This window comes from Amphimedon queenslandica, unplaced genomic scaffold, assembly GCF_000090795.2.
Source record: "Amphimedon queenslandica unplaced genomic scaffold, v1.1 AMPQUscaffold_13516, whole genome shotgun sequence".
In the NCBI taxonomy this organism is placed as follows: Eukaryota; Metazoa; Porifera; class Demospongiae; order Haplosclerida; family Niphatidae; genus Amphimedon; species Amphimedon queenslandica.
Window position 1 is genome coordinate 56,114 of NW_003546248.1, and position 14,474 is coordinate 70,587.

The 14,474-nt window shown below is 35.3% G+C and overlaps 3 protein-coding genes and 1 long non-coding RNA gene across 4 annotated transcripts; 3 read left to right on the top strand and 1 right to left on the bottom strand.

Moving 5' to 3' along the window:
• The first annotated feature begins 28 nt into the window (after window positions 1–28).
• LOC100636688 (serine/threonine-protein kinase TBK1-like) lies at window positions 29–4,835 on the top strand. Its single transcript, XM_019999330.1, has 22 exons — window positions 29–265; window positions 313–450; window positions 493–622; window positions 810–900; window positions 1,001–1,091; window positions 1,318–1,475; window positions 1,526–1,636; window positions 1,709–1,820; window positions 1,871–1,944; window positions 2,027–2,153; window positions 2,200–2,269; window positions 2,333–2,391; window positions 2,460–2,653; window positions 2,833–2,885; window positions 2,978–3,042; window positions 3,098–3,216; window positions 3,320–3,399; window positions 3,456–3,498; window positions 3,745–3,843; window positions 4,082–4,178; window positions 4,344–4,462; window positions 4,651–4,835. The coding sequence occupies exons 1-22, from the start codon at window positions 122–124 to the stop codon at window positions 4,751–4,753; spliced, it is 2,277 nt and encodes a 758-aa protein (XP_019854889.1). The 5' UTR covers window positions 29–121; the 3' UTR covers window positions 4,754–4,835.
• Window positions 4,836–4,855: 20 nt separating this feature from the next.
• On the top strand, window positions 4,856–6,870 carry LOC100639971 (STIP1 homology and U box-containing protein 1-like). Its single transcript, XM_003382918.2, has 8 exons — window positions 4,856–4,948; window positions 5,134–5,332; window positions 5,730–5,806; window positions 5,857–6,018; window positions 6,069–6,125; window positions 6,370–6,452; window positions 6,514–6,547; window positions 6,603–6,870. Exons 1-8 carry the CDS (start codon window positions 4,868–4,870, stop codon window positions 6,726–6,728), a joined length of 819 nt encoding a protein of 272 aa, XP_003382966.1. The 5' UTR covers window positions 4,856–4,867; the 3' UTR covers window positions 6,729–6,870.
• Window positions 6,871–6,889: 19 nt separating this feature from the next.
• LOC109583872 (regulator of nonsense transcripts 2-like) lies at window positions 6,890–9,491 on the bottom strand. The gene is made up of 7 exons (XM_019999374.1): window positions 9,432–9,491; window positions 9,289–9,377; window positions 7,853–7,949; window positions 7,722–7,780; window positions 7,546–7,608; window positions 7,294–7,381; window positions 6,890–7,242 (listed from the first exon to the last, which is right to left on the bottom strand). The coding sequence occupies exons 2-7, from the start codon at window positions 9,298–9,300 to the stop codon at window positions 7,091–7,093; spliced, it is 471 nt and encodes a 156-aa protein (XP_019854933.1). The 5' UTR covers window positions 9,301–9,377; window positions 9,432–9,491; the 3' UTR covers window positions 6,890–7,090.
• Window positions 9,492–13,211: 3,720 nt separating this feature from the next.
• Window positions 13,212–14,474, top strand: LOC109583886 (uncharacterized). The gene is made up of 2 exons (XR_002185757.1): window positions 13,212–13,249; window positions 13,293–14,474. It is a non-coding gene; the product is annotated as an uncharacterized LOC109583886 (long non-coding RNA).

Consider the following 14,474-nt stretch of genomic DNA (forward strand, 5'->3'; position numbering starts at 1 on the left):
ATAAATAGACTTCTTTTCAATGACGTTACCTATTTTATAATGAGAGGGTATTTCCCCAAAACTTACCCCATTTACTTCTCTTCAATCTTCATCCATTTTCTGCATCAATTAACAACCAGCAATGGCTTATAATTATCAGCAAGTGAGGCCAGCCTTCATCGGAGGAGGAGACGAGACTGAATACTACTCTCTCAGTTACATATGGTCGTCAAAAGACAAGCTGGGCCAAGGAGCCACTGGACAAGTATTCGCTGGCTACAGTAAAGTAAAGAGAGAGAAGGAAGGAAGGAGTGTTGTATATTTGATTTTTAGAGGTCTGGTGACAAGGTTGCCATCAAGATGTTCACAAGCCCAAGCGAGTACAAGGCGATGCAAAGCGAAATGCAAACAATAAAGGCACTCAAGACTCACCCAAATATTGTTTCATTCTTTGAACTGAATGAAATTGAGGTTATCAAGCCGTACCCTGTTTTATTAATTTTTTTATGATAGAAAAAGCATCAATATCACATTATTGCAATGGAACTTTGCAATGGAGGGAGTCTGTATGAAGTTATCGATTCTCCTCAAAATGCATACGGACTTGACGAATATCAATTTAAGAGTGTCATTTTTGACGTTGGTAAGAGTTTTATTATACAATCATTATTATTATTATTATTATTATTATTACCCATTATACGTACACACATTCTGATTATTATTATTATTATTATTATTATTATTATTATTATTACTATTATTATTATTACTATTATTATTATTATTATTATTATTATTATTATTATTATTATTATTATTATTAATAGCTAGTGGTATGAGACACTTGAGAGATCATGGGTTTGTTCATCGAGACATTAAACCAGGGAATATAATGAGATGCATCAATCCTGATGGAAGGTACTGCGTGCTTGTACATGTACACGCCCATTTAAATGAATGTTTTTATTACCTAAATGTAGTCTATGTACATGTAAGTAATGTGTCTTTGTTGTTCTAGTTTTGTATTCAAATTGGCTGATTTTGGTACAGCAAGACAACTTGATCCTAATGAACATTTCACCTCACTACACGGGACGGAGGAGTATCTGGTAATAAGAATGATAATAATGTTTGAAAGATTTCCCTTTCATTTCCTCCTTTTTTTATTTTATTTAAATAATAATAATACTACTACTAATAATAATACATAATGGATGATATGACTTATAATGTCTCTCTTTTTTATACCTCACTCTTCTCCCCTCTCTCTTTCCCTCCCTCCCTCTCTCTCTCTCTTTCCCTCCCTCCCTCCCTCCCTCTCTCTCTCTCTCTCAGTACCCAGCTATGTACGAACGTGCTCTGATTAACTATCGCTCTAAAGAAGAATTCTTGGACAAAGTGGACCTATGGAGTTTGGGTGCCACTTTCTTTCACCTTGCCACCGGTCGCTTGCCTTTTCGCCCGTACAGGAAGAGGCAGGACAGAGGAACAATGTTAGTGATTACATGTATATGACTCTCACATGATTATCAGTTGATGACAGGTTTAAGATTATAAATGAGAAAAAGACTGGGATTATTCTTGGGTGGCAGCAAGAATATAATGCACCTATATACTACAGTGATAGACTCCCACCAGATATAGTCATCTCCCAGTATGTTCTATTGTATTATGCACATATATTTGTACAATTGTATTACAAATTCATTGTACTCACATTTTCTAGAGGTCTGAGGGATATCATAACTCCTATTCTTGCTGGAGTGTTGGACACTTTTGATAGCATGTGGGCTTTTGATAGATTTTTTAAAGCTATCGATGGAATAAAGAAACAAAATGTAAGAGAGAGAGAGGGAGAAAGATCATGAAGGATTATGTATTGTGTTAGGTTGTTCATATTTTCTGCGTGAGTCGTTGTACGTGTCACATGATTTATGTAGACGATGCAGGAGAAGCTGACATGTTAGTAATACATGCATGTACATGTACATGTATTTAGCGACAATGATCTCTTCCTTTTTCTACCTCCCCTCACCTCTAATAGTATTCCAAAGTTTAAGGAGTTGATAGCAAGACAGACTTCCTTAGACCCGAAGCACATGGAAATGTATCTGGAAAATATTTTATTTGGAACGGAACCAGTCAGAGCAAGAGACCTTCCACTGACAACAGTAATTTAATTGATTAATTTTATTGTTTAATTAATTATTGTTGTAGCCTGATTCTCCATTGACTGTGTTTGGCGGTCCTCCTCAAAAACCTGACAAACTAGCTACACCTGTTGTCAGTTAGTGTTTCTATATTATTATTATTATACTGTATTTATTATTATTATATTATTATTGTTTAGCCCAACCTCCTAATATGCCACCTGAAACAACTATGGTTGACGATCTACGATACGCCAAAGTTAGAATAACTTTTAAAATAAACTTTCTCTTCCATTCTCTCTCTCCCCCTCTCTCCCTCCCTCTCAGGATTGCACAAAGGCAATATGGGTAATGTACAGAGCAGCAGAGACAATGGACAGATACTTTAGACTAATGAACCAAGGGGCTTTGTGTCTGAGGGAAACTCTGGACAAGGACTATCGTGCCTGGTGTAGGAAATATGAAGAAGTACAAGTTCGTTTTAACTCGCTAATTGACATCAGTAACTCTCAGATAGTCGGGTAATAGTGTTAATAATTAGAAATAATGTTTATTATTATTATTATTATTATTATTATTATTATTATTATTATTATTATTATTATCCAATCACAATAATAATAAAGCAAAGAAATGATAAGGATAAATAATAATAATAATAATAATAATAATAATAATTTGTTTCTGTTTTTATGTTTAGTCTTCAGTCTGATGTTGAATTCCTTCAAGCTATCAACCCACTTTGTAACAATGGTAGGAATCATATTGCTCATCTAAATGCATTAATCACCTTTTTCTTCTGTTCTTCCTCCTTCGCCCTCACTCACTCCCTTTTTCCTTATCAGCATTTGATCATGATATTGCTGATCTTCAAAGACAACTTGAAGACAAGAATAAACATCTTGTGGATGTCAGTAATCATGCAATTCGTTACATGATAAGCTGATACCTCTTGATTGTTTTAGGTTAGAGATCAAAGCTTTGCTCTTCATGAACAGACAAAGGATTTCCACTCAACAGTTAATTCAATAACCAGCTCAAGCATTTGGGACACTAACTATCTTGCCAAAGTTTTTAATGAAAGGTATGTATCTTATGTAGGGGACTGTGTTTAGATTAAACATTTTGGTTAAAGCAAAAAAAATAATGCCACCTTTTACAAGTATATTCTACTTAATCCACTGTAGTACCAAGACTATGATGTCATATGTTGATAAAGTTGAAGAAATTTTTAATGCTTTTCAAGAACAGAAGAAGCAAAGAGGCGGTATGCCTGAATATATTTTTTATACTTAATATTTTTTAAATAATTTTATATTACAGCTATTCATGGTGACTATGATAGAAGGTCACATGAATATAACAAGTGAGTAACTTTTTGATACATTTACATATACGTTGTACACGTACTTGTGTTGTGTAGAATCTTTGAACTGATTTCAATCAAAGTTGGATTTTTTATAAATTTTCAAAGTTGATCAAATTAGTAGTACATGGTTGTGGGCCAAAATTAAAAAGGAGAAAATTGTTTGTTTTTTGTGGAGCAGATTCCAATCAAATTTGAATTTTTTAATGAATTTAAAATTTGTATTTGTCTCTTTTCTCTCAACAGGAGAACCATTAAGGAAAGGTTGGGAATGGCTGACAAGAAATTATCAGAAATGATAGCAGGAAGAAATCATGTTTATGGCAACTTATATCATTTCCTAGAGTGAGACTAAGAGAGAGGGAGGGAGGGAGAGAAAGAGAGGGAGGGAGGGAGGGAGGGAGGGAGGGAGGGAGGGAGAGAGGGAGGGAGGGAGGGAGAGAGAGGGAGGGAGGGAGGGAGAGAGAGAGAGAGAGAGAGAGAGAGAGAGAGAGAGAGAGAAAAGCAGAGAGAAGGGAGACAAAGGGGCATAGAGAGTTGTATTATTCCATCACTTGTTGTTAATTTTTTAAATTTCTTTAAGGAAATGTACTCCTGTTCGTGAAGATTTACGTAATTTAATGGCGTCCCTTGACCATAGTGCTCAATGCACCAAAGAGGATACAATAAGACTGCAGAAAGTAAATAACTACTTGTATATTCTTCAGGGGTGTCTCTGGCAAAGGTTTTGTTGTTTTATTGAAGGATTGACTTAATTAGTGGGTACATCTTGCTGCTAGTTAACTGACACCATCGACTATATAATATCAATTTTTATATATAGCTATTACTCTCTTCTTGTTTAGTGGTTGCCTCATCATCAGCAAAGAATGCAGAACTTGCTAGGGAAGTTACCTAACAGCTTGTCAGGAGGAGGAGGAGGAGGAGGAGGGATGGGGACTTTACAGCTTAACAGTTTGCGCAGGTTAGACTTACTAAGATGAGGAAAATGTAATAAAAATTGATCCAACTTTGATTTAAAAGAGCATGGGAAAGTTCATGTCTGAATGCTTTTTCTCAAAAGGCTCTTGACCAATTAATATTACATGATAAATGTAGAAAATTTGAGCAACAAAAAATGTAGTTATTATTGTTGTTGTTGTTTTTTTCTAGTTTGCTCCAAAGAGCTCGTGAATCAACTGGGGACCTCCTTAAACTAGCTGACAAGCAAAAAACATTGATCCATCCTCCTTCTGATAAAAAAGAAAAATCATAAAACTTTTATTAACAGTTATTTTTTTGTCAAAAAAAATAATGATAATGATTATTTTACCCTTATTGTGGGGTGTGGTTTTGTAGTAGGTGTGGTTTATTAGAAGCGTAAATAAAAATGGAGGCCAGAAGTAGAGGAAATCGTTTCTTCTCTCAGAGTCAGTATAAAGACGCTCTGGAAAGCTACTCCTCAGCACTTGTAAGATATTGAGCGTTTCTTTCATTCCTAACATCTTCCTTATTGCTAGTCTAGAGGGTATACAATAAAGTTTTTATTATGACATTATGGAACTATTTTCCATTCAAAATTAATCTTTCCCCTTTCTATTTCCCTTTTTGTCTCTCTTTATTTTTATTTCCTTTTCTCCCTCTGTCTCTCTGTAGACTAAGACTCCAAAAGACTCTCGCCTATTCACCAACAGGGCATTGTGTCATATTAAACTAGGACAATGGTCATCAGTCATTGATGATTGTCAGACAGCCATTCAGATTGACCCAGCTGGCGTTAAGGCGCACTTTTATATCGGACAGGCTTACACTGAATTGGGTAATCATGAAAGAGCAATTGAAGCATTTGAAACAGGTGAGGACAGGGAAGAGAGAATATTTAAAATATATAACCACATATGACCACCTCTTTATTCATTATCACTTACTAATTTTCTTGCAATTAGCTACACTATTATTTATTCATTAAAAAAAAAAATATATATATATATAGTAAAAAGAATAGAGCCCTTTTCACACTGGCAAAAGTAATACGTATTAATGCCTATTAATTGTATTCACACTATAGAGTGGTTTCAAATTAATGGACATCACTCTCACTTTACTTCCAAGCTCCAGAGGTGGATTGTAATGTGGTGTGACCAAAGCACTTTAAAAACTGTGCCAGTGTGAAAAGGCCTTAGTATTCATGCATACAAAATGCATGTCATTTTTCATTAATTCTTGTAAGATAATATTTATTATGAAATTAGCTCATAAACTTGCTAAGGAGCAGAGGAGGAATTTCGGTGATGACATAGCAAGTGCTTTGAGACAAGCAAAGAGAAAAGTATAACATTTTTGAGAAAAAAACTCGCCCAACTTTCCACTCCTTTTTAGAGGTGGCAAGAAAAAGAGGAGCAAAGGTTAAACCAGCAGTCTGACCTACTTCATCTTTTAAATGATTTACTCCTGAAACACAAAGATGAGCTCTTGGCTGAGTCGAATTCGCTGTCAATAGAAGAGCAGGAGAGAGAGTCTGAAGTGATCGTCAAGCAACATGTAAAAAGAATAATAGTTATAGTTTTATTTATTTTTATTTTCATTCGTAGGATGAGAGGTTGAAAGAATTGAAACGTGTCTTTGAAGAAGCTGATGCCTCGAGAAAAGTAACTAAATGTGTCAGGAAGAAGTTTAAAAATGGAGAATTCTCTCATTTGTAAAAAAAGCCAAATTTAATTGTAATCAGCTCAAACTTTTTACACAACATAAGTACATGTCTATATATCAGGAAAAAAATATAAAATTGGAGAATTCTTCACCATTTTATTCTCTTCTTGTTCATACCTTATATTTTAGTACAGCACATCTTGTGCTTTATTGCTCTCCGTTTTCTATCATTTTCTTCTCTAGAGCAGAGATGTGCCTGATTACCTGTGTGGTAAAATCAGTTTTGAGCTAATGGAGGATCCTGTCATCACTCCCAGTGGAATAACGTAAAATATAAATAAAATTAATATTTAATTTATTATTATTTTGTTGCTTATATTCATGTAGATATGATAGGAAAGATATTGAGGAACATTTAAATGTACGTGATTATTGTTTTGACTTGTATTTTATTGTTAATGTTATTTTTAATGTAGAGGGTTGGTCATTTCGATCCTATCACAAGGACAAAGTTAACTTCGGATCAACTGACATCAAATCTTGCAATGAAGGAAGTGGTTGATGCCTTTGTCACTGAAAATGAATGGATTGAAGATTACTGAACTAGAAACAACTGCATAATTAAACAATACACTACTGAATTTATTATTAAAATAATCATAACACATCTACAGTTATTTGTGCTTTTTTGTCTGTGTTTATTTTTTCAAAATTTTTAAATACAACTCTCCTATGACTCGCAAACTTAAAACCTAGGATGTTGTTGGGATATCAATATTATCTAAGAACGACACAACTATAATAATGATTCAAGACATACACAATAATTAAGAATGAGGCAAAATCCATTTATTATAATGGGATCTAATTTTGAGTTCATCAAAATTATAATTTTAAATTTTTTCACATCTCTTCAGCAACAGGTCACTCGATGATTGCGTAATAACAACGCCAAGTCATTCCATCACTTCCTACTGTTCCATCCAGGGGGTTTCTTATGTGGGTGTGGCTTGAAATGGTTGCCATGGTGATGCTGAGGATTCCAGGCTGGATGGTGTTGAGGTGGTTGTCTCAATGGGATCTGACGAGAAGAATTGACTTGGTAGAAATCTTGAGCTAACAATTAATAAATGATGAAATTTAAAAAAATAATAAATAAATACAAACCTTCCTCTTCCTGTCTCAGTTCTTCAGTTTGCCTTCGCTCGTGTGTCAGTACAATCTTTTTCATTTCTTTCTTCTCATTCTCAAGTGCCTAATGGAGGACAGGGAGATTTTTTTGGAGTTCATTTTTGAAAATTTTTGTTAATATTGAATTGATGTTAATAAAATTTAGTGGAATTAATTTCAGTGGATTTGAGCCTCCACAAAAATTACTTCCACAAGAAACGAACTAGCTATAGCACAGTAACTGCTTACCAGTTGGGTTTCCTTGAGGCCTGATGCCAGGATATTGTCAGCTGGTACATTCAACTCTTTGAGCTAAAATAAGACACAAAAGAAGACAATTTTATAAACATTTTGAGTTTAAAATCCCTTGATTTTTCCAAATTTCAGTTGACACCATTAGCCATTATACTGATCCTTATTCTCACCTGAGGCTTGTTTCCTTTCTTCATCAAAACTGTGAACTTCATTTGACCTTTATCTTCAACTAGAGAGAAAGAGAAAGGGGAGGAACGAGGAGAAAAGAAGTAAATAAATGTACTGGTATTATAGCACCAACCAGTGCTGGTAGTAGCTGGTTTTTCAATTGGTTTACGAAGTGTTATAGGTATAGCTATATCAACAACAGGAACTTTAGGAACATCAGCTCTACAAGTCTAGGGAGAAAGAGAAAGATAAGAGCATATCAAACTCACTTGTAAAGTTTGAAATGATTCCAAGAAATAATTTTTGAGCTATGAGCAATTTTTGAAAAATACCAAAGGCTATAACGACATAAATGTGCATTAGAAAATGTAATAAAAATTTGGGGTAATTTCGGAGCCACTTTTTGAAACATACCCAAGGCTATACAGCCCATGGTTTTTTGAAAAAATGGCTCCAAAATCACACCTTATTTTTATTACATTTTCTAATGGACATTGATGTCCTTATGCTATGCAGAAAGTTTGAGCTGATTCCGACAAATAATTTTTGAGTTATGAGCATTTTTAAAAAAGAGCCAATTTTTGAAAAATACCCAAGGCTATAGCCCATGGTTTTTTCTGAAAAATGGCTCCAAAATCACCCCAAATTTTTATTACATTTTCTAATGGACATTGATGTCCTTATGCTATGTAGAAAGATTGAGCAGATTCCGACAAATAATTTTCAAGTTATGAGCATTTAAAAAAAACGACCCAATTTTTGAAAAATACGCAAGGCTATAATAGCCCATGGTTTTTTCGAAAAAATGGCTCCGAAATTACCCAAATTTTTATTACATTTTCTAATGGACATTGATGTCCTTATGCTATGTAGAAAGATTGAGCATATTCCGACAAATAATTTTCGAGTTATGAGCATTTTTAAAAACGAGCCAATTTTTAAAAAATATCCAAGGCTATAGCCCATGGTTTTTTCTGAAAAATGGCTCCGAAATCACCCCAAATTTTTAATACATTTTCTAATGGATATTGATGTCCTTATGCTACGTAGAAAGTTTGAGCCGATTCCAACAAATAATTTTCGAGTAATAAGCATTTTTAAAAACGAGCCAATTTTTGAAAAATACCCAAGGCTATAGCCCATGCTTTTTTCTGAAAAATGGCTCCGAAATCCCCCCCTAATTTTTATTACATTTTCTAATGGACATTGATGTCCTTATGCTATGCAGAAAGTTTGAGCTGATTCCGACAAATAATTTTCAAGTTATGAGCATTTTTAAAAAAGAGCCAATTTTTGAAAAATACCCAAGGCTATAGCCCATGGTTTTTTCTGAAAAATGGCTCAAAAATTACCCCAAATTTTTATTACATTTTCTAATGGACATTGATGTCCTTATGCTATGTAGAAAGTTTGAGCTAATTCCGACAAATAATTTTCGAGTTATAAGCATTTTTAAAAACGAGCCAATTTTTGAAAAATATCCAAGGCTATAGTGCTTGATTCATTCCAAAAATTAGCCCCTCCCCCACATTTTCATTATAATTTATTTTCATTGTCATAAAAACTAACTTCTGTTATCATTTCATCAAATTCAGCCAAAAAGTTTTATCTTCTGCACATTTCAATAACTCTGGACCCTTATTCATCACAGCTGTGTCCTAACAAACAAACAAACAAACATGTACATAAATAAAAAAAACAAACAAACTCACGCCGCCAAAATCAACCAAGTCGGACATCTCGTCATCCTCAACATCCTCCTCCTCCTCATTCTAAAATAATTTCAATTCTAAAAAAATTAATTTAAAAACCTAACCTCTTCTTCTTCCTCCTCATCCTCCTCCCCCTCTTGCTTCCCTCCCCAATCAAACCCTCTCTCATCTTCATCATCACTCTCCTCTCCTCCTCCATCCTCTCCCCCATCACTCTCTCCTAGTTTGGTCCTGAAGGTCTTTTCAAGTTCAGAGAGAGCTTCCTGAGCTTCAGTTACGTTGTTGTATAGAACAAGGTTAGGATGAAGGGAGAGGAGACAGTCTGTGATAACGTATTCAACTTCAAGTGGCAATGGCTGACGTTTGTTTAGCAAATAACACTACACAGAGAGAGGGGGAGAGAGAGAGGGGGGGGAGGAGAGAAAAACTTAATGGTCATTATCATTATAAAATAGTGTTTTACTTGAAAAACAATGATAAAGGAGTCAAGTTTGCGTTTGGAGGATCCATGGTCAAAATAACTGCCACAAGTATCCAGCAACATGCAAACCAGTCTAGCTCTGAAATAAGAGTCAAAAGGATCAAGAGAACCAGCAAAACCTAACACAACAACAACAAAAACAACAATACTTGATAACTGCCATCCTCCTCTGATTCATGTGTGGCAGATTAGTCTCCAAACCTGTATACATGTAAGGAAGGTTGGGCTTGATAAATGTACATACATGTACACGTACATGGACTATAGTGCTGATATAGAATAAGGTAATTTGAGCTGATTCAGATCAAATTTGAAATTTAATTGCACGAATTTTTAAAGTTGGCAAAAAATTGGCCAAATAACTTGCATGGACTATAGTACAGGGTATATAATAATAATAATAATAATAATAATAGTAACTTTCCAGTGACACAAATGAAGGATTAAAAATTTCAGGAGGATAGGTCAGATAATGGTAGCACTGGAGGTCTGAGTCGAACATGCCGAAACAGCCTTTACAAACAAACACACACACAAAATTTAGACAGAATACACTAGTTATTATTTAAGAGAAGTTTGTAGTAGAAGGGCTTAACATACATAAATTACATGGACAGAGTGAGTGAAAGGTGCATGCTTGATTAGGGTTAAAAACAGATTCAAATGTGGACCAGAAGTGATTTTTTATGATTACTAGAGCTGCATTTGGAGACAGTGAGTCTTGGATGACAAGTAGTGAATTCCACAAACGAGGGAGGCGGTTGTAATAAAAGTGACAGTTCAGGTTTGTGGAGGAAACAGAGTGTCGGAGCTTGAGACCAGCACCAGAACGTGTAGCATTAGTGGAGAAGAAGACATTGTCCAGAATATTGAAGGAAGGGTCAGGTGTCTTTATGGCTTTAATGAAAAATATCAGATCTTGTAACTCAAAGGTCATCATCAGAGGGAGGAGATTTAGGGACCTTAGTCTGGTCTTGTAGTCACTGGTGAAATGATTGAGAATGAACTTGGTCGCCCTTCTTTGTACCCTCTCAAGGACCACAATGTCTTTAATGAGGTAAGGCCTCCAGATTACAAAGTATTGGACGGACAAGTGTCAAATAAAGTTGCTTTTTGGTAGATATAGAAGTTGAGGATGTGAAGGTACGTCTTAGCAGAGCTAACATTCGATAGGCCTTGGAGACAACACAATTAATATGCTCTGAGAAAGAGAGATCAGATTAAAAATGGCCGAGAGACGGTCCTCACACTTTCTAAATTCTGACACACACATTGATGCCTTTATGAGCACGTAATGCATGCACAGTATATAATCATTATCAACATTACAATATCGACTGTATTCTTCCTGTGCGTCCCAATTATTCATGTAAAATCCCACAACATTACAACCTATAAAACAATAGTAACGGTACTTAGAAACAACTGGACTACTTTTTTGTTTCAATAGCAAAGCGGCTACTGATGAATCTACACCTCCAGACATTGCCATGCCTACATTTCTTATTACTCGGAGCCATTTTGTATTCCACATGGGTTTATGAAACTCGTGCTCATGTGATCCATGTTTCATGTAAAGTTGATTATTATAATCGATTACAGAGTCTAGAGATCTTTCTTTCTTATTCTTCACTCTTCCCTAGGCCCTCTTCCTCTTATAGTAGTTCAGGCTACTGTGTCATATACTCGTGTAAGTTAATTATGTCAGTTGGTGTGAGTGTGTTGAGATAGTCGGGTTAATAACAAGTCACAGTGAGTTTGTGATTTCCATATTAATGCCATTATGCCACAGTCATAAAAATAGTCTAGACCCTCAAGAGTCTGGTACCAATTACATCATTGTGTCATAAAATTTATCTGTTATAAGACACACATCATTTGAATTGGATCTGTTAGGTACTGTATGCATATATTGTAAATCTCTATAGGATGTCAACGTTGCTAAAATTTTTGCAAGACCAAAGTCCCAACTTTATATTCGAAAAGAAAAGAGGAGAATCAACATATGCTTCAGTTGCTAAGCGTCAATGTGCTTCGTATTCATCAATATTTACTTCATTTCCAAATAATGCGGGGCTACTTTCAACACGGCGTAATTTGTCTTCTTGTTCACAACCGTACACGTTGCGAGACCTTATTAACAATTAACGATCCACATTTGGACACTACCTCACACAATACAGTTTGTGATAAAATGAAAGAATGGCTACAAGACTGTTTTGATGCATTCATGGCTCTTTTGTTACAATTGAAAAGGGAATTGGCCGCTCTTTTCCAGATCAAAAAAGCTTATTCTCTACTGATCTAAAAAATGTGACATTGTCACATGTGGAAGTGAAGAAAATTTTAGAGAAAAAATATCTGTTCAACTTGAGGTTGTTTCGAAAGGTGACAGAGACTCTACAGTCAGGAAACTTGCATTTGGACTCGTACAACAGTTACAGTATCTCATGAATGCCAAGGTATGCAGAGATGATGGTGGAGAACTCGATTCTATCAGCGGAGTTATTATACCGGTAAAAAATGGTATGGTAGAACTGGTAGAATGCACATGGAATCCATTTAATTTCACGTACACGATTTCTTCTATTTACTTGGAAAAGGATGATGTTTTCCGTCAAATACATAAGATTCACAATGCACAAATACAATATTTATACACTACCCAACGTAGCATTGAACAACATTCTTATTTCACCATGCCAGTCACACGCTCGTTTTTAGAAAAGTTTAAAGAAAGTCAAAATCTACAAGATTTATCTCAAATACCATCAGGATTGTACTGAAATCGAAAGATCACAATAAAGTATACAAGTATTCAATGAAACAATGCATGAAATCATTCGTGATCGGTTAAAGGCATGTAACATTGCTGCAGATTACATTGCTTTTCCCATTAATTAATTTATACACAACGAAGTTGAATTTCTTGAGTATAATTTGTTTTCCTCGCCCATATCAAAAAACGATGCCAAGTCAAAGATTCGTAAATTTCCTGAAGGAGTTGCTGAGGCAATTACAGAATTACATGGCAAGGGTTTTGCCCACATGGATATAAGGCTTGAAAATGTTGGTTTCAATGAAATGAGACATCCTGTTTTAATAGACATTGACAGGTTTGTTTTTGTAGATGAGGAAGCTGCAAGATATTCCGTAGTATATGGTGATTCATTAATGTACATGCCAGGTACTGATGAATGAACATGTGCTGAACTGGACTGGAAACAGTCTGGAATAATGCTCTTCTATGTCACTAATGATAATATGAGTTTGAAAGAATACCATTAGTGTGTGATCAGTGATGGAATTCCTTTTTTATACAAGTTGTATACTGAAGGTAAAGTGATAAAATGGGTTTAGTTGATGATTTTGTATTTTAGGAAGGTATGATGAGGGACTACATTAAAGTTGGCTGAGTTCTATGGAACAGTAAAATATTGTGACTGTCATACATGTACATTAATTATATAACTGATCTTAGTGTGTCATTGATTTGATAGACTCAAACATTACTGTACATTATCACAAATTAACTGTCTGAGTGATTGTGTTTCTTTTATCAATACAATATGAAATGTCAAATAAATAATACATAGTCAATTAGTGGCTACTTCCTAAACCCCATAAAAGATCTTTAACCCGCCATTTCTGGTTCTCAAGGCCAGACTGTCTGTCCCTTGCCCAGTAAGTATATTTTCAAATAGAAGGGAAACCCCATACTCTGTTAATTTCGACTCTTAAGTCAATGGATGTGTTGAGCTTTGAAGATGCCAGTACTTTCAATCGAGGTGCAAGCCCAGCGCTAGGCTACGGTTATGGTAGCTGGGTCCTGAGACATAGCCCGGGGGTTAGGTCGAAACACAAACACACTAAATCCAGCTTGCTGGTCGAGGTGGGGGAGGAACTGAGTAAAGGCAACTGTTGAGACATTTGCTGATCTTAGACTGCCACTACCACCCGAAGTCAGACACCAGTACTTTTGGAAAGCATCCACTGAGTCCCTCCTGAGTGGGGGAGGGTTCCATTGGAACTTTGGGTTACGCTGGTATCCTGAGGAGTAAGATGCAACCATTCCTATTTGGCAGATTTGGGGTAGTACCTTTTGCAATATATTTGTATAGCTTTTTAATAAGAAAAAATTAAATTATAAACATGTACATTGTAAACTGCACCAGTATACATTGTAATTGTAGTAAGAATTAGTAGTAGTTATCCTTTAGCACACAAGTTGAATGAATATTAAGAAAATCATATACATGTACATATATATAGCTTTACAATAGCATCACAACATGCGGCAAACAGTTGGGAAAGAAGCTGGTAGACTATAGCAGTACCTTCTGGCAAGAAGAAAGTCCCCAAAATATCTCCTACCTCACGACCTCCACTGTGAAGATTTGAACGTCTCAAGACGGTTTAATGAATCATACAAATGGACAATTATACACCCAGTCCTGCTCTTCAGCAAAAATTGCAGCTAAGTTCAGTTTGAACTCCCTCCCCTATCACAACTGAGAAAGACAACCCCCAAACCACAAAAGAAAAGGCCATCCAAAGGCAGA